Source organism: Erythrolamprus reginae, chromosome 2 (assembly GCF_031021105.1).
Source record: "Erythrolamprus reginae isolate rEryReg1 chromosome 2, rEryReg1.hap1, whole genome shotgun sequence".
NCBI lineage: Eukaryota > Metazoa > Chordata > Lepidosauria > Squamata > Dipsadidae > Erythrolamprus > Erythrolamprus reginae.
In genome coordinates, this window is record NC_091951.1 from 221,778,096 (window position 1) to 221,797,367 (window position 19,272).

Here is a 19,272-nt window from a genome sequence, read left to right on the forward strand (position 1 = left end):
TTACACGGTAGATCGCTTTAAAGCAGGGGTAGGCAAAGTTGGCTCTTTTATGACATGTGGACTTCAACTCCCAGAATTCATGAGTTATAATTACCTCAGGAATTCTGAGTATTGAAGTCCACAAGTCAGAAAAGCCAACTTTACCTACCCCTGGTTTAAAGGCCTGGCTATTGCGAAAGTGTTCTGTTCACTGCTGATATGAAGCCGGGATGGTTAGAGTGCAGCCCCTCAGGCTACTTCACCTAACTGCTAGCTGTATTTCAGCAGTTCAAATCTCACCACCGGCTCAAGGTTGACTCAACCTTCCGAGGTGGGTAAAATGACCAGGTTGCTGGGGGCAATATGCTGGTTCTGTAAGCCTCTTAGAACCGCATAGTTCTGTAAAGCACAATGAAGCGGTATATAAGTAAATGCTATTGCTATATCGCAGTGCATATAGGGATCAGGATTTCTCAGACTTGACAACTTTTAAGAAATATGGATTTGAACTCCCAGAATTCCCCTGCAATGCTTTCTGGTTGGGGAATTCTAGGAGTTGAAGTTCACCCTTCTTAAAGTTGACAAAGAGAAATACTGATGTGGAGAGGTCTGTAAAGGGCATGCATAAGTGCATGCATTGTGCCTATTGTCCCTGTCTTACTGTCCTATTGTCCAAATTTATCTGTACATTCTTTGCTTTTGTTTATGTTCATACCAATAGCAATAGCATTTAGACTTATATGCCGCTTCAGTGCTTTACAGCCCTCTACGGTTTACAGAGAATCAGCATATTGTCCCCAACAGTCTGGGTCCTCATTTTACCGACTTTGGAAGGATGGAAGTCAACCTTGAAACTACTGAGATTCAATCTGCCAAACTGCTGGCAGCCGGTGATCGGCAGAAGTGCTTGTAGAGTGCTTGTAGTACTGCACTCTAACCATTGCACCGCTGAGGTGCAGTGTACATGTATTGACTGACTGACTGAATAAATAAATAACTGCCGTTTAATTGTTGGTTTTTGTTAATATTGCGGATATATCTTGTAGGAAGGAGTATACAGTACTATAAACAACTTTGTTGCCCCCACCCCCCGTTTGCTTACATAGTCTTATCTACTAGTCACTTTTGTAATTAGTTTGAAATTGGAACCAAGAGGAAGAGCAGAAGGCAAACTTTTATATGGTTGTTGGCCCAGGGCGGTCCCACTTGACGGATCTCCACCTCAGGCTTCTTAAAATTGTCCCAGCCCAATCTTAAAGTGCGCCTTGGATGCAACCACACCCTCGTTTGAGCGAGGCGTTTACGCTTGCTGTGTTTACAATTGGAAATTGTAAGCCGCTCAGAGCCCTTCGGGAGTTGGGCGGCATATAATTTAAAAAAAAACATTTTATTTTATTTTTATTGGATTTATAAGCCGCCCAACTCCTGGCGGATAGTATTCTAATAAATAATAATAAATGTGCAGAGTTGTTCATTGTGCTTTAAGCGAGCTACGATCGTTCTTCGAAACTCGAGAGTTCAATCCCGTTAATGAGATGAGTCTCTTCACTGTTTCCATAGCTCCGTGTTCTTTTTTATCCCCGTCCCGCCTCTTCCGCTTCCTCTGCCTGAGCATGCTGGGTTGGCAGGTTTACTCTTTCAGCTCCGCTACACGTGCAAGAAAAGGCTAGGGGGGGGGGGGGGCGTCTCTGAATGGCTGATTGGCGTTCTCTGCAGGAGGGAAGACCCAAGCGGACGACACGAGAGATACGCTGAGACCTGGCTGCAGTACATTGAATTTTTTCCGGAGTTCCCGTTGCTTATTGCAGTGATAGCGGTCCTTCTCCTGCACTACACGTTTTGTGTCTTTCGAGTTGACCGGCGGAGAAACTGAGCCGGGCTGCCCAGCCAATCGAGTCCGCACTTCGATCCTTCCTGATAAGATCTCAAGAACTGCAAAGGGTAAAAGTGTAAAAATTCCGCAAAATACCAGCAATCGCGGTATGTCTGTGTTCGGTTTTTAGAAGGAGAAGAGTAATAATAATGGCTGGCTAAAAAGGAAACGGGTTTATTTTACGTCTTAGCGTTGCTTCGGAAATAATGTTCAACTGGTAGCCTAGTTTGGACTTTTGCAAAAAAAAAAAAAACTGAATCCCATCCATGGGCCTCACCAAGCAATATTTGCGGTACACGGACGCCGCCCTCTTCGGAGTGATTGCCAGCCAGAAAGGCAACATTGCCTATGTGACCCTGCGTGGTGAGAAAGGTCGCTACGTTGCAGTGCCAGCCTGTGAGCATGTTTTCCTCTGGGATGCAAGGAAAGGAGAAAAGGTAAGCACAAAGCCAGGCTCCTTATGTATTATGATGGGATTTCGTTCTTGGTGGTGCTGTGTGTGTGTGTGTGTGTGTGTGTGTGTGTGTGTGTGTGTTTCAAAGATTAAACGAGGGTGCTGGATGTTAATGAAGGTTTATTTCAAATTACTGCCATGATCACACTGATGTTTGAAGGAGTCACAGAAAAACAGGTAGCCCTCTTTTAATGATGACCTGTGATAGTGATAGAGAAATAACTTTTATGACCATCCTCACATTTTTAACATTCACAAAACTGTAAAGCAGAGTTTCTCAACCTTGGTGGTTTGAAGATAACACTGCTGTAAAGCAAAAAAAAAACACCCTGAAATAAGGTATGGATATACTGTACACTGCTCAGAAAAATAAAGGGAACACTTAAACAACACAATATAACTCCAAGTAAACTTCTGTGAAATCAAACTGTCCGCTTAGGAAGCAACATTGACAATCAATTTCACATGCTGTTGTGCACATTCAACTTTATACAGAACAAAGTATTCAATGGGAATATTTCATTCATTCAGATCTAGGATGTGCTATTTGAGTGTTCCCTTTATTTTTTTTTAACAGTATGTATTATACAGTGTTCCCTCGATTTTCGCAGGGGATGCGTTCCGAGACCGCCCGCGAAAGTTGAATTTCCCCAAAGTAGAGATGCGGAAGTAGTTTGAAGTTTGAAATTTTATTGGATTTACAGTATATGCCGCCCCTCTCCGAAATATGCCATTATATGCCGCCCCTCTCCGAAATATGCCATTATATGCCGCCCCTCTCCGAAATATGCCATTTTTGGCTATGGACAGTATCACAAGCCATCCCTTAACACTATAAACCCGTAAATTACCATTTCCCATTCCCTTAACAACCATTTACTCACCATTATTACTGGTGCTCACCATTGAATAAGACACTTAGTGATCCTGATATTTATAAACATAATTATGTATTAACAATAATTATTATTTTTATTTATTTGCAAAAATTATTAGTTTGGCAATGACGTATGACATCATCGGCCGGGAAAAACCGTGGTATAGGAAAAAAACCGCGAAGTATTTTTTAATTAATATTTTTTTGAAAAACCGTGGTATAGGCTATTTGCGAAGTTTGAACCCGTGAAAATTGAGGGAATACTGTATATAAAATCACAGTTTCACTTAGGGACTGCTTCACTTAACAATCTAGTCCATTCCAATTGTGATTGCTGAACCAGGACTATCTCTTTATTATTATTTCATTATTTGTATTATTATTTTATTCATTAAACAAGAAACCCGGTCAACTGAACATTTAAAAATGTATCACAAATGTAGCCAGCATCTAGGTATCGGCCAATAATAGCAATAACAAAACTTGTAATTGTCCCTTTTTCTATTAAAGGGATCCAACATTTCAGCACTGAAATTATAGAGCAGTGAGTCTTGGTTCTATGCCAGATTCCTTTTGTCATTACTGTATGTTTTTTTTAAGTGTCTTGGTTATAATAAATAATGGGAGACAATAGAAATGTATAAAATAACTTATTTCCTCAGAGCAACCATACACTGATTACTGATTTCTTCTGAATCTTCTACTAGCTATTCCAAAGGGTAAAATTCTGTTTTGCTTTGCAGATTCTAATTTTTCAGGGCCCCAAGCAAGAAGTCACTGCCCTCTGCCCATCTCCAGGAGGTTTGCATTTGGCTGTTGGATATGAGGATGGTTCAATCTGTTTGTTCAATCTCTTAAGTGCTGAAAAAACTGTCACATTCAATGGCCATAAAGCTGCTGTTACTGTCTTGAAATTTGATGAGCTGGGAGGATGTTTGGCATCAGGATCAAAGGTGAGAATTTTTTTGAGTTGCTGATTTTTAATAGACGTAAATGAAATATATGATTGAAGCTCAGTGCAAATTAATTGGAGATATATGGAATGAATTTGTGTGAGATAGATTTTAGGTCCCTACTTTTAGGTGTTTAGGAAAAGAGAGAAATAAGGGGGATGTTGAAAACAGATAGATGCAACAGAAGAATGGAATACATATTTGTTTCGAACTGCGTTTCTCCAAAAGGAAGGCCAGGTTTTGTTTTTTTTACACACACACCCCCCAAAAAAAATATGGGTAGGCCTTCTTTTTGGAGAGTTCTAATTATTAACTCAATTCGTGATGACAGCCCCAACCAGCAAGAGCCTGCTGTTGGCCCACTTCGGCCGCTTGCTGCCACTCACACACACATTGGAAGGCATCTACGGCCAATCACAGAGCTCCAAATCGACTTGGAGCTCTGTGATCGGCTACAGATGCCTTCTGGCAGGTATCTAAAGGCGAAATGGAAGCCAGGGAGATGCATGTGGGTGGCAACAAGCGGCCGCAGAAGAAGGCGAGGCAAATATCGGGGGACAGCTCCAGCCCACCTCAGCTTATTTTTTACCTTTGTGCCTCACCTCACCCCTTGCACCCAGGTGGGCGGAATCTTAATTGTGGCTAATTTTTTTTTTTGGGGGGGGGGGCCTTAATTTGATCACATATGCTCAAAAACATGATAGGGTTTTATTTCAAGGTGGGTCATCTTTTTGGAGAAACCTGGTAAATGTTTTTCGTTGTTCCCAAGTAGGTTATGGAGGCTAATGAGCTTTTTCTCCCCTTCAAAGTAATGCAGAGATTAAAGTTCCATGAATAGGCTTCTACTTCACTATACTTATTGTTTTTCCAAATATTTAGTATTTATATTGAGAGTAGTAGCAAATTAACATGCCAAAGTGATTGTTGGCTTTTTTTTTACTTGTCACCCATCCATTTCTGTTCATTTTGGGACCTATGATTTTCTGAATCTAGACTACCTTCCTCGAGGAAGTAGAGGGAAAGACAAGGGAAGCTGAATGTCTGCTTGCTTACCAACTAATACTAAAATTAAAATATGCTTGGCATGCAAGGTGAAAAATCTATATCATTCGGGAGAAAATCAGTGAAGAATAGGGAAAAATGAAGACAATGAAAATGAACATTGTACCTATGATAACTGGATACAAAAAGAAAAATGGAAATACCATCCATATTTATTGAACAAGCATTCCTTTCAGAGTAGCTAATTGGAAGTATGCAGGACATTTTTAGAATTGCAAACGTCCTCTTAATTTTTGAATTTTTTTTTAACCCCTAAGGAACAACAAGCTTTCATAAATTTCTGTACCATACAATGAAATAGTTCCAAATGTAGTGTAAAATCGTAATACTTGCAGGTCTTCCAGTGTAATAAATAGATTTCCAGTGAAATCTTCTGAAATCCTTGGTTTATCTACATTGCAGTATGTAGTTGCTTTAATTGGCTTTGATTAACTAGGGGTTGTTTTTTTTTACTGTTACCTTCAGATCCTTTTTAAGATAAACGGTTTTAGTTTTGTTTTGGGGTTTCAAGTCAATCCTGACTCCTGGACAGTCCTGGCAGTTTTCTTGACAAGCTTTTTGGATGTGGTTTGCCACTACCTTTTGGGGCTGAAAGAGATTTACTGGCTTAAAAGTCATTCAGGTGACTTCATACATCAGACAACCTAGAACTCATGACTCTAGACTGGTGCCCTTAATTACTATGCCAAGCTGCATATAAATGTTATTAAAGAATCAGGCAATCCAAGCTTGACAATAAATGCACTTTCAAGGAAGTAGTAGCAAATGATGGGTATGAGGAAACATCAGTATATTGACTTACTGTACTGAGTACCAACCTGAGTGGCAGAAAGAAATGAATACAGAATTTTTTTTATCTCTATAAACGGATCTTCCACATACCTCTCCATCTTGACTGGGATTGCTGAGAATTGCAGTTCAGTGATAACTGGGAAGCCACTTCTCTTAAGCCTTGTGAAGGAGATTTTGCTGTCAGATTTCATTATCATTTCATTATCAAATAGTTTAAGAAGATATTTCTAAAGGGGCAAGGCAGCACTACATGGGCAGGACATGTAGTGAAATATAGGAAAGCGGGAAATATATTTGACACTTGGATAAAGGGGTGAGTTTACCCTATTCATTGCAAGGAAAATAACATGTTTGAGCCATTAAATTTCTTTGATTTTTTTTCTCCAGGACACAGATATCATAATTTGGGATGTGATCAATGAGAGTGGTTTATATCGGTTGAAAGGCCACAAGGATGCAATTACACAGCTATTGTTCTTGAAAGCAAAAAATATATTGATTTCTAGGTAATTGTTTTCTACATGCATATATAACTATTTGCCCCCTCCAAATCACATACTAAGTACTGCAATTTTACTTAAGTTGAAAAAAATTGCTAGGAATTAAGGAAAAAGGTTAATCCTGAAAATGAATTATTATTTATTGGGTCAGTTGTATTATGCATTGTAGATAGTTGGCTTAATACCTCAAATAAGATGTTCTTGCATTAATTCACCAAATCTGTGACTAAATTGAAGGAAACTTTATTTTTTTCCCTCTTATTCTTTTGAGAAGATTAACTTGCTATTTATCCTGCATGAAATATGCATACATGTTTCCTTCTGAAAAATAAGGGTATTAGTAAAGAATAGTCTACATATTCGGAAAGACTCTGTTAGTGTTATAATAAAAATTGTCTTCATGTGTTTCATGGATAAGCTAATTATGACTAATTTTTTTTTAGCTTTCTTCCCATTGAAATAATGCATTGTCTGTAGCACTTAATCTATACGTTTAAATTTATTATGTACTGTGTTTATACTTGCTACAGAATAGGGGAACTTTCTGATATGATGTTGTAATGGTGGTAATATTTTCAGTACCATTTATGAAGCAAAATTTTCTTGCAGTGGGAAAGATACTGTAGTAAAATGGTGGGACCTGGATACTCAGCACTGTTTTAAAACGTTGGTTGGACACCGCTCTGAGGTAAGTAGAATGCAGATTTGCAGGTGAGAATAGTAGGAAGAAAATAATAATGCCTTTTCGAAGTATAGGTAGTCAGACAAGTGTAAATTCCAATGCTTTTAAAGATTGGTCACGTGGCCAGTCTGTGACCTTTTTGTAGCAGCCGTTGAACAAATACAGTCGTTAGGTGAATCCATTGTTTGCTATGGCACTATTTTACCAACATCCAAAAGTGCCAGTTTTCAGCAATCATAAAATGCAGTCACATGACTGCAGGGATGCTACCAATGGTCATAAATGTGGTCTTGTTGCTGAGCAGCCAATGTTCAGTCGTGTAACCATGGAAAAAGTTCAGTGATTGAAACATGAATCCAGATTATCAGTAGGCCAGTGGTGGATCCATTGTAACTTTGAATGGTTGCTAAGCAACCAGTAATACGTTGAGGGCTATCATTCATTCATTTATTGGATTTATATGTCGCCCCTCTCCAAGGACTTGGGGCGGCGTATATCATATAAAAGAAAAACTACAATACAAGTATCCTAAATCCAATTAATTTCAACTAACTAATCTAATCTAAAATCCCCAGTAACATTAAAAGTCAGTCATTTTAGATAGCCTTCACTTACTGATTGCTCATTTAGTGAGATTATTCCAGGGATTTTCTTTTTCCACTTTATGTGTAATTTTAAAGGACTATTTTTACAGATAAGGGAGAATTTGTTTTGAAATTGCCTATTATAATGGGTAAGAAGAGTATCCTATAGGCAAATAACTTTAATTGATGAAAATAAAATAGTATATCATGGTAAACCCAAATCTTATATTAAGGGACCATTAAATCTTTTTATCTTTGGGTTTTCTGGCAGTAAAATGAGGAAATTAAACTTAGAGAAATGAGAGAAGTTTAGTTTTCAGTCTTCTCTGAAGAATGAGCTGAGGTCTTCAAACTTGGTAACTTTAGCAATTATGGACTTCAACTCTCAGAATTCTCCAGCCAGCATAACTGGCTGCAGAATTCTGGGAGCTGAAGTCCACAAGTCTTAAAGTTGTCAGGTTTGAGGACCCTTGAAATACAGTATTAAAACAAGAAATGCTTTTGACATTCTGTTACTTAGGTATGGGGGTTTGTTTTGGCTTCTGAAGAAAAACTTTTTATTACTGGGTCTGCTGATAGTGAACTGAGAGCATGGAACATCACATATGCCCAGGAAGTAAGTGCTTGATATTTCTACTGCTTGACCTGCTTAAATGTAAATTTAAATGCTTAAAGCTGTTACACATTATTTTTAGTGTCCTCAGCAGAGAATGTAAAATCAGAATATAAATGCAAATGGAATAAAATCATAATCCCTTACACTGGTATTGTGTCCTATGCTTGGGGCAATTTGTTACATAGACTTACAACCACAACTGAACCCAAATTTTCCATTGCTTAGTGAAATATTTCTTACATATATTTGACTAATTTTACGACTTACAGTTGTTAAGTGAATCGCTGCAGTTGTTAGTAATGTGATTGTTAAGTGACTGCTTTACCAAAAGGCTGCAAAAGGTGGCTGCATAACTCTTAGACATTGCAACTATTGTAAATATGAGTCCGTTACCAAGTATTGCAATGGTGGTAAGTGTGAAAAATGATTATAGGTCACTTTTTAGTGCTGTTGTAACTTTGAACAGTCACTAAATGAACTCATGTAAATCAAGGATTACCTGTAATTCTGATGATTTTGGACACAGAAGTCTATTGTCAATCCAGTGAGAAAACTAGTCATTCATTTATCCTTGGTTAGGTACTGCTTTTTTAGTGTTACCTGTTCGGGCATCCTTTCAGTGAAATTTCCTTATCAAAACAGAAACAGAATGATCACAAGTGGCCAAAAAAAGCAGTGGCAGCAGGAGTGATTTCCGACTGTCTGTCTGCTTCCCTCTTTGCCTACGTGGGAAACTGGCATGGAGCTTCAGAAATCACAGTTGTGTGATCGAAGCGGCACTGTAGCTGTATGAAGATCCCTGAAATTTCAATTACACAAGAGTAACGGATCCCAGATTTTGTATTCCTTTTTTGTATGCCTTGTTTGCAAATTTGAGGTCATGGATTAAAAATGTTTGCATTTACAGAGTATAGTTTGTGCTTATTGAAGGATACAAAGTTTTAGTGGTATATAGATGGAACTGAACTCACTTCTTTGATTATATGTTTTGATTGCAAGGGATATCTCTTGAGTTATGAAGCTATTTATTTTTCCAGGAGATACTTTAGCTATTACTTTCATATTGCATGGTTCCCTTTTATTAAAAATTAATTAAGATAGAAGCAGTATTTTAATAGATATACATTTCATTGAATATTATCTATTTTTGCAACTTGTAGTCCCTGGCTCTAATATACAGCTTTGATGGACATGTTATTTTACTTACAAAGCAGTTGTTTTTACTTTGGGTTTCTGTCTACATACTGCATACTTGAGATATTTAATAAATAAATGATTTGTCTGCAGAAAGAAAAGACTTTATTTAAGCTAAAGTCTCTTATTCTTTTGGCACTCTACATAGGACCAAGATTCCAGTGAGCCTGAAAACAAGAGAAATAAAGAACATGTTCGGAGCTTGGAAGAATCTTCTGAAGACAATAAAGCAGATGCCCAAGATGAGGACCAAAATGAGGTAGCTTTTTAATATGTAGTCACAGCAGCACATAATTTACTACATTGACCTTACATAAATACTTCCATCTGAGTAAATAGACAGGATAGATGTTTCTAATTTAAGTAGGTTTTCAATTTTACTGCTTTCATGGTTTCGAATGCAGCAACTGAATAATATTTTGAAGGGCCCCAAATCATGATATTTTTTTTATAATCTTATTGGATGTACATGGTTCATACATAATGCTGAGCTGTAATGTGGGTTATTAGTGAAGAAACCACTGTGTGCCGCTCATCTCTTAGTGGAGGGTTGGGAAGCTGAATCTCATCTCTGGGTGTGTGCATTCAGCGTCCAATATCTCTCCCCCACATCTTGGTCTTTAGGTCTCTCCTGTATTCTCCATTCGATCTTTCCAGTATTATAATTGAATAGGGTCCTTCACTGAATGAAAGGGTGAACTGCAATAGAAGAGAATGAATAGAAAGAAAAGAAAACAGCTAGAGCAAAAGATCCATTATCAGATTGGAAAGAGTGTCCTGTGGCACGGAAAGAAACTCAGTGCCTGCACAGTCACCTTTGACCATTGCAAACAAATACAGCCAAGCCATTTCTGCCTGAGATCAATCCCCCTTCCCTACCATTATAATGTTTTTAAAAGAGAAAAAGCTTTGGAGAAGACAGATAACCTCTCCTTTTCATGATGAAAGAGAATGGCGGGAAAGAATGCCAGTTCAGCTTTTCAGGCAGCTGTTATTTAGCCAGGTTCTTTTTCCCTCTCTTCTTTGTATTATTCCATTTTGGCTGGGCTAACCTGTTTTTTTTTATGCTGTCCACCCTCTGTTAATTTTCTTTGATGATAACCATGGTTTTCTTTTCTTTTGAGCCATTCACTGCTTTGTTTTCCTTCATGTTTGGCTTTTTTCCAAGAAGGGCATTGAGAAATGTAAATTGACTGGACACCTTTCTTGGTCTAAAGCCACAGATGAACTGTCAAAGCAGTATTGCCATTTTCAATTGCTTGGATGGTGGCAAATAATTGCTATTTAGTTGTCTTCATTGCATGCATTTTATTGATTTCCTTGAAATTTTGAGACAATTATTTAATCCTCTTTTATTTTTTTAGGACACTGTGAAGTGTGAGAAAGCTGGTTCCATCATGAGGGAAGGAAGGAATCGTGTTGTTGGTCTTGCTACTGATCGATCAGGGAGAATCCTTGCTTGCCATGTGAGTGGGTAGCTTTTGGGCCATATGGGAATACTGTCAGACCTCTGGCCTTATAGCTATGGAAAGAGATTTCTGGGCCAGCAAGTGTCTTAATTTATTTTGTTTTTTCTTTGTTCAAGGGAACAGACACTGTCCTGGAAATATTCTATATCCTCAGCAAAGAAGAAGTTCAGAAGAAATTAGAGAAGAAAATGAGGAAAGCAAGGAAAAAAGCCAAGTGAATGCAATACATTTGCTATACTTGTCATTTTTATATTTTTTCTGATAAATAGAACTACATTATATATTATTTTAAAACAATTATCCATAAAATGATCAAAATAAAATGGTAACACTTTTAAGATTCAAAATGCAACTTACTTATGTTAATATTTCTGATTCATACAGTGGTTGTGTTTTTTGTTCTAGACAAAAGTCAGATGTGGAAGATGAAGAACCTGATATCAGTATAGAGTGCAGTCTACAGGAAAAGATTCAACGTCTTGTTAATATCAAAGCTTCTGCTAAAATCAAGTGAGTTTCAAGTATAAAGGATGATAAATATATTTATTGTTTATTTAAAAAGCAACCAAATGCTATAAAAACTAATATACAATAACTCAACTTTTTAATAGTGTATTTAAACTATACAGAAAGTTGTACTTGTATATTGCCAGGGAGTTGGATAATCTCTGCTTCCCTTGTAATATAAACTGGAACCCATGACCAAGTTTAAAAAAATGTAATTTAAATGTTTTTTACAGTAAAGAGAGAACAAGAGAAGGAAAGCTTTTGTATAATACAAAATGAATATAATCAGCCACAACCCTCATTTTTCTCTTCTGCCGAACTATTTCTGGCAAAGTGGGATATGACAGATAGCTTAACAGAGACATTTAAAAAAATAATAATGCACAAAGGATTGGGTCAGTAATTAAGTACTGATTCGACTGCTAAATGTTGGCAATTATGAAGAAAGCCCAAAGCAGCAGAGATGTTACTTAACCATAGGGAAAACGAACTGGGAGAAAGCTATAGAGGACTCTAGGTAGAGGCTGAACTTTGTTGGAAACGAAGACTCCAACATTCTGGTGGTGTTCTCTGTCTTCATGACAGGATGAATATCATTTTTCCTGTCATTGTTTTCAATAATGGCTTTTTTGAAGTTTTGCATACTTTTGCTCATGTAACTAGGGATGTATTTATTTATTAAACATATTTATATATTTCTATGAAATATTCCTTTACATTTCAACTCATAGTGATTCTGGGTAGCATACAACATTAAAAGCCCACAGTTTAATACTTTCTCTCTCACACACACACACTCCTTCCCTCAGCCATCTTCTATTGGCCAGTTTTTCCAAAGATCAGAGGTTTTTTTACAATGATTCTTACACTTCTAAAATATTTCACTTGAGCTTCATTGTAGTGTTTTCATTAAGCAGTCATTATTATTCTTCATCATTAGTACTTCCATTACTGTTGAATAATTTGTTGTTCTTTGGCTCAAGTTTTTTTCAAATATTGTTTCCAGCACCGCACTTCAAAATGTTTCTTTTTTCAGTCATATAATATTTCAATAGGCAAATTAAGCAGCCTTATACACCCATGTCTTTAAAAGCTATTCTCAGTTTTGAGGGATCTACACAGTTGTGGAAACCTTAGTATAATTAATAAAGCAAAAATAAATACCTTTGGTGTTTCCTTGTCATTTCCATTATCCATTGGATATTAAAAAGCTGACTTGATTTTAGCATGTTGTAGTTCTCATTTCATCTATTAATGAAGTCTGGATTGTAAATGAAGTTTATATTTATCTTCATTGGCTTCTTTTACATATTATTCCTCTTAATTCATTTAACACTTAACATGACAGTTACTCCTTAAAAAAAACAATAAATGGCACCGTATTTTATTGAAACAGATCTTTTGACTTGATGCTGAATCCAGATGGAGAACTGAAAGCCACCTTAATGCTCCAGAACAACAACATTGAATGCTACAGCCTGAAGTCGTCAGAGCAATCTCCCCAAGTGGTGCAGACATCGAAGATAAACATTGGAGGTCACCGTACTGATGTTAGAACGGTGTCATTTAGCTCTGATAACATCGCCATTCTCTCTGCTGCTGCAGAATCCATTAAGATATGGAACAGGTATGTATCCTCTGTGAGCGCTGAAGGAAAACAATTGCAATCCACATGAACAAGGACATTTTGTTAAATGCCTTCAGATGTGAATCTGAACTATTAATATGGAATCCAGGAAAATGCATAATATCTCATTGTAAGGCAGTAAGGTGGATTATATACCCACATTACTACCTTGCAATGAGATATTATGCATACAGATAGAGTTAGAGAAAATAAGAGAAAAAAGTGATGGCACCAAGGTGCAAGCAAGTAATATAAGATGTTAGTGCAGGCAGACGGTTGTGTGATCCAAGGACTGACTAAATGGTGGCAGAGTGAATTAGAAGTAGATGTGCAAGAGATGAAGAGTATGGTGGAGAATATAAGGAAAATTAAGAATAGTCAGATGTTAGGGAAATGAGAAAGAAAATATTGCGTAAGTGGTTACACACCCGTTCAGCTTGCATACTTTCAGCAGAATGTTAAGAACACTTGTTGGCACGGGTGTCACGATAAAGGGGTATTTATGCATATGATTTGGGAATGTTCCAAATGGTCCTTTGGGATTGGGTGGCTTAGAAGTCGAATAAATAAATAAATGTTCGGTAACGCAGAACTTTTGGAAAGGAGTGCAAGAGGACATCAATAGGATGTTAAACATACGTTGGACAATTACAAAGGAAATGGCAGTGCTAGTCAAAAGGAACGAGATGGGAGAATTTAGAGAAATAAAAGAAGCAGAGATAGAAAACGCTCCGGCGGTAATAGTCCTAGGTTAGAAGGATGTGACAAAATGGACAATACAAAATTGGTATCTGTACATTGTGGATAATATTCAGATAGAGAAGATAAGAGGATGGATAAGAGGATGAATTCTGCCAATGAAACTGAGTTGCGGGAACTCATAGGACGATGGGACAAGGTAAGAGGATAAGTGGTCAGTAGAATTCGAGATCAAGCTATAAAGAATAAATTAGAATTACTTTATAATATGTAAAAAGATATATTGCTCTTGAGTTAAAGTGGTATATAGAAAATACGCCCCCGTTTTGGTGGAGGGGGGTATGAATGCTGTCTGGTGGTGGGCACATTGAACACTGAGCACATTGTTTTATGTTGTGTGAATGTTTTCTTGTTATAAAAACCAATCGCGTGTCAACAGCCCTGCCTGTGCTGCTCGAGGAGGTCGCCGGGTTGGTGGTGGAGTTCCCCGGACTTATTGTCCTGGGGGACTTCAATCTGCCGTCACTCGGCGGTTCCTCTGGACTGGCACAGGAGTTCATGGCCACCATGACAGCCATAGACCTGACTCAAGTAGTTCAGGGTCCGACTCACGAGAGTGGGCACGCGCCCGATATGATATTCCTCTCTGAGCAATTGAGTAATGGTCTGAGACTAAGGGGCTTAGAAGCGTTGCCTTTGTCATGGTCAGATCATTTCCTACTGCGGCTTAACTTCCTGGCTCCAATCCTTCCCCGCAGGGAGGCGGAACCGATTAAGTTGTTCCGCCCCAGACGCCTGATGGATCCAAAAGGTTTTCAGAGGGCGCTTGGGGTTATTCCAGATACACTCGTTCACAGTTCGGCAGAGTCTCTTGCTGAGGCCTGGAACAAGGCTGCAGTAGGGGCTCTTGACCGGATTGCGCCGTTGCGACCTCTCCGCGGCACTAGACCCTGTAGAGCTCCATGGACAACGAGGAGCTCCGGGAGTTGAAGCGCCAGAAGAGACGTCTAGAGAAGCGATGGAGGAAGAGTAAGTCTGAAACCGATCAAACACTTGTAAGAGCTCATATTAAGACTTATAAAGAGGCGCTCAAGGAGGCAAGATGCGCGTATCATGCCGCTTTGATTGCATCAGTGGAATCCCGCCCGGCTGCTCTGTTTAGGGGAACCCGCTCCCTTCTTAATCAGGGGGGAGTTGGGGAGCCCTTGCAGAGCAGTGCTGAGGATTTTAACACATTTTTCGCTGATAAAATCGCTCGGATCCGGGCGGACCTCGACTCCAATTGTAAAACAGAGTCGACTGACAACGAGTCAGTCGAGGTGACTGGGACTAAACATCTTTGTCCATCTGTCTGGGCGGAGTTTGACTTGGTGTCACCTGATGAAGTGGACAAGGCCATTGGAGCTGTGAGTTCCACCACCTGTTTACTGGATCCGTGTCCCTCTTGGCTGGTTTCGGCCAGTCGGGAGGTGACACGGAGCTGGGTCCAGGAGATTGTCAATGCCTCCTTGGGGAGGGGGTCTTTTCCGGCCCTTTATAAGGAGGCACTTGTGCGCCCCTTCCTCAAGAAGCCTTCCCTGGACCCAGCCATGCTTAATAACTACCGTCCAGTCTCCAACCTTCCCTTTATGGGGAAGGTTGTTGAGAAGGTGGTGGCTCTTCAACTCCAGCGGTCCTTGGAAGAAGCCGAGTTTCTAGGTCCTCAACAGTCTGGATTCAGGCCCGGCTACAGCACGGAAACTGCTTTGGTCGCGTTGATGGATGATCTCTGGCGGGCCCGGGACAGGGGCTTGTCCTCTGTCCTGGTGCTCCTTGACCTCTCAACGGCTTTCGATACCATCGACCATGGTATCCTTCTGCACCGGCTGGAGGGGTTGGGAGTGGGAGGCACTGTTCTCCAGTGGTTCTCCTCCTACCTCTCCGGTCGGTCGCAGTCGGTGTTAGTGGGGGGTCAGAGGGCGACCTCGAGGTCTCTCCCTTGTGGTGTGCCTTAGGGGTCGGTCCTCTCCCCCCTGCTATTTAATATCTACATGAAACCGCTGGGCGAGATCATCCAAGGACATGGGGTGAGGTATCATCAATACGCCGATGATACCCAGTTATACATCTCCACCCCATGTCCCGTCAACGAAGCAGTGGAAGTGATGTGCCGGTGCCTGGAGGCTGTTGGGGCCTGGATGGGTGTCAACAAACTCAAACTCAATCCAGACAAGACGGAGTGGTTGTGGGTCTTGCCTCCCAAGGACAATTCTATCTGTCCATCCATTACCCTGGGGGGGGGGGGGGAATTATTGACCCCCTCAGAGAGGGTCCACAACTTGGGCGTCCTCCTCGACCCACAGCTCACATTAGAGAAACATCTTTCAGATGTGGCGAGGGGGGCATTTGTCCAGGTTCACCTGGTGCGCCAGTTGCGGCCCTATTTGGACCAGGAGTCATTGCTCACAGTCACTCATGCCCTCATCACCTCGAGGCTCAACTACTGTAACGCTCTCTACATGGGGCTACCTTTGAAAAGTGTTCGGAAACTTCAGATCGTGCAGAATGCAGCTGCGAGAGCAATTATGGGCTTCTCTAAGTATGCCCATATCACTCCAACACTCCGCAGTCTGCATTGGTTGCCGATCAGTTTCCGGTCACAATTCAAAGTGTTGGTTATGACCTTCATGGCACCGGACCAGAATATCTCCGGGACCGCCTTCTGCCACACGAATCCCAGCGACCGGTTCGGTCCCACAGAGTTGGCCTTCTCCGGGTCCCGTCGACTAAACAATGCCTTCTGGCGGGACCCAGGGGAAGAGCCTTCTCTGTGGCGGCCCCGGCCCTCTGGAACCAACTCCCCCCAGAGATTAGAATTGCCCCCACCCTCCTTGCCTTTTGTAAGCTGCTTAAAACCCACTGCTGCCAGGCATGGGGGAATTGAGATACTCTTTCCCCCTAGGCCTTTACAATTTTATGCATAGTATAAAACTCCCCCCAGAGTATAAAACTCCCCCCAGAGTATAAAACTCCCCCCAGAGATTAGGATTGTCCCCACCCTCCTTGCCTTTCGCAAACTCCTTAAAACCCACCTCTGCCGTCAGGCATGGGGGAACTGAAACATCTCCCCCTTGCCCATGTTGTTTTGGTGTTAGATTGATTGTGTGCTTGTTTTTTAATATTCTGGGGTTGTTTTTAAAGAATTTTTTAGCTTAAATTGTAATTGGATTGGTGGGTATTGGATTTGTTATTATGTATTGTTTTTACCTTGTTGTGAGCCGCCTCGAGTTTGCGGAGAGGGGCGGCATATAAATCCAATAAATCAAATCAAATCAATCTAATTTTTTTTTTTAAAAAGGTGGATTATATACCTTTTTAAATAGAAGGGTCATATTTACTGAGAATTCATCAATGGAGTTAGGGTTTTTTTTTGTGTTGTTGGATCTTTCCCATGGTGAGTTGTCTTAATGTAAAAATTCTGGGTCGCTGCAATGCTTTGTATAACGCATAGTCAAATTGGGTATTACTACACTCTAGATATTACAGTTGTCAGAGATTGTTCAGATCCTGGGATAAAATTTTAATGGCTGCTAGTCCTAATTTGCATGTTCTTCCTGAATCCAAAATTTCATGACTCTCATTTGGTTCCTGGATGGCCCTTGAAAATTGTTAGCTACTTTGTGAGGCATCTGGTTGTTCACTGTGGAAAACTGAAACTCCTGTACATATCATCATCTCAGAACCAGTTATTGTTGTTGTTGTTGTTATTATTATTATTATTATTATTATTATTATTATTTATTAGATTTCTATGCCGCCCCTCTCCATAGACTCGGGGTGGCTCACAACACAATAAAACAGTTCATGACAAATCTAATAATTTACAATTTAAAATACTGTATTAAAAAAAAACCATTATTAAGCAGACATACATACAAACATACCATACGTAAATTGTATAGGCCCGGGGGAGATATCTCAGTTCCCCCATGTATCAATCAGAAAGTAACTGTAATACTTTCTGATTGATTAAAAAAAAATTCTCAAAGCACCCATCTAATTTATGCTGCCTATTTTACTTTATTTTGGAGGTAATTCTAAAGCCGAGGAAAGCTGAAGTAGGTCAGTATCTGCTGACAGTTGTTGGAAAGAACAGCTTTTCAGTGGTTGCTGATCCTAATATAGTTGTTTCTCTGCAGACCTCGATGTTCTGATTCTACCACCAAATGAAGCTGGTACAATAAAGTCAGTGGAAGCCACCTGGGAGCAAAAACAGACCCCCATCTCCCATTTTTGGCCTCAGGGAAATCTCCCGGCACTTACTTGGGAGCAAAAATGGGCCGTACGGGGACTCCTGGAAGGGGTGAACAGGGTGGGGCCAGCCAGAGGTGATATTTGCCAGATATCTGGTGTGATTTTTGTTTGAAAGGCCTATGAGCTCAGTTTAGTTTTATACACAACACAAATTTCTAAGCTGTGGAAATTCTATGGAAGTCCCAATTCTTTAATTGTGAAGGTAGCATTCTTAGCATAAGGAAGATCTCGAGGCTGTACTAACATTCTAAAGTAATTATGATACACCCCAAATTGGTTCACTACTATTGTCGTGTGTATATATATCGTGCCAGTCAGATTCCCCAGTGGTAGTATATCCTAGCTGTTTTGGCTAGCTTTTTAAAAATAGCTTTTTGAAGGGTCAAATATTGTGCTAACCTACAGCGATGGCTTTTTCCTGCAATTTGTGAAATTTTGGAAATTTTCTTTTCCAAACATACCTCCAGTAAATGTATTTCTAATGTGTAAAATGGATTCCTTTGTTGTTTCTTTTCCCAGGTCTACCTTGCAATGTATCCGGACCATGGAGTGTAATTATGCACTTTGCTCTCTGTTTGTCCCGGGAGACCGGCAGGTCATTATAGGGACAAAGGTAAGTTGCTCATCCTTTCTGAAGCATTGGGAGATCTAGTGAATGATTGATATACTTTTAATTAAAAAAAAAATCTTATCTAGTCAATACAGAGCCATTACAAGATTTTTTGCAGACATTTTGCTATTGTTGCAGATTGGTCTTTTACAGAAGTCCCATGTTTTTCCTTCAAGTTTCCTTTATGTATGGTTTACAGTTGTCCCTTTCTCAGTTGTTCTTGACTTTTGCTAGAGACAGACAAAACTTATCTTACAATATCTGCAAGGAATGCCATTTTCCTGCAAGCTAGAAGTACAAAATAGACAAAATAAGAGAAATGTAGAAGCTAACAGGCTCTACAGTTTTAAAATTCTAATAGATATAGCAGTTGCCACATAAGACACCAGATATAAAAATTGTCAATAAGAAAGATGAAAAAGTCTGAATATTGGATCTGGAGACAGCAATATAGAAAGGGAAGAACTGGAGAAAATCACTAAATAAAGATCTGCAATAGAA

General features: G+C 39.6%; 1 protein-coding gene across 1 annotated transcript in view; it reads left to right on the forward strand.

Annotated features, from left to right (window-relative positions):
- The first annotated feature begins 1,549 nt into the window (after positions 1-1,549).
- Positions 1,550-19,272, forward strand: part of WDR3 (WD repeat domain 3) — a 47,670-nt gene continuing 29,947 nt past the window's right edge. The window contains exons 1-11 of the mRNA XM_070741997.1: positions 1,550-2,289; positions 3,927-4,136; positions 6,378-6,496; positions 7,100-7,178; positions 8,277-8,372; positions 9,715-9,825; positions 10,931-11,032; positions 11,152-11,249; positions 11,441-11,545; positions 12,939-13,169; positions 18,681-18,774. Of these exons, the coding sequence (XP_070598098.1) occupies positions 2,119-2,289; positions 3,927-4,136; positions 6,378-6,496; positions 7,100-7,178; positions 8,277-8,372; positions 9,715-9,825; positions 10,931-11,032; positions 11,152-11,249; positions 11,441-11,545; positions 12,939-13,169; positions 18,681-18,774 (1,416 nt within the window). The 5' untranslated portion in view covers positions 1,550-2,118. The remainder of the gene's footprint in view (positions 2,290-3,926; positions 4,137-6,377; positions 6,497-7,099; positions 7,179-8,276; positions 8,373-9,714; positions 9,826-10,930; positions 11,033-11,151; positions 11,250-11,440; positions 11,546-12,938; positions 13,170-18,680; positions 18,775-19,272) is intronic.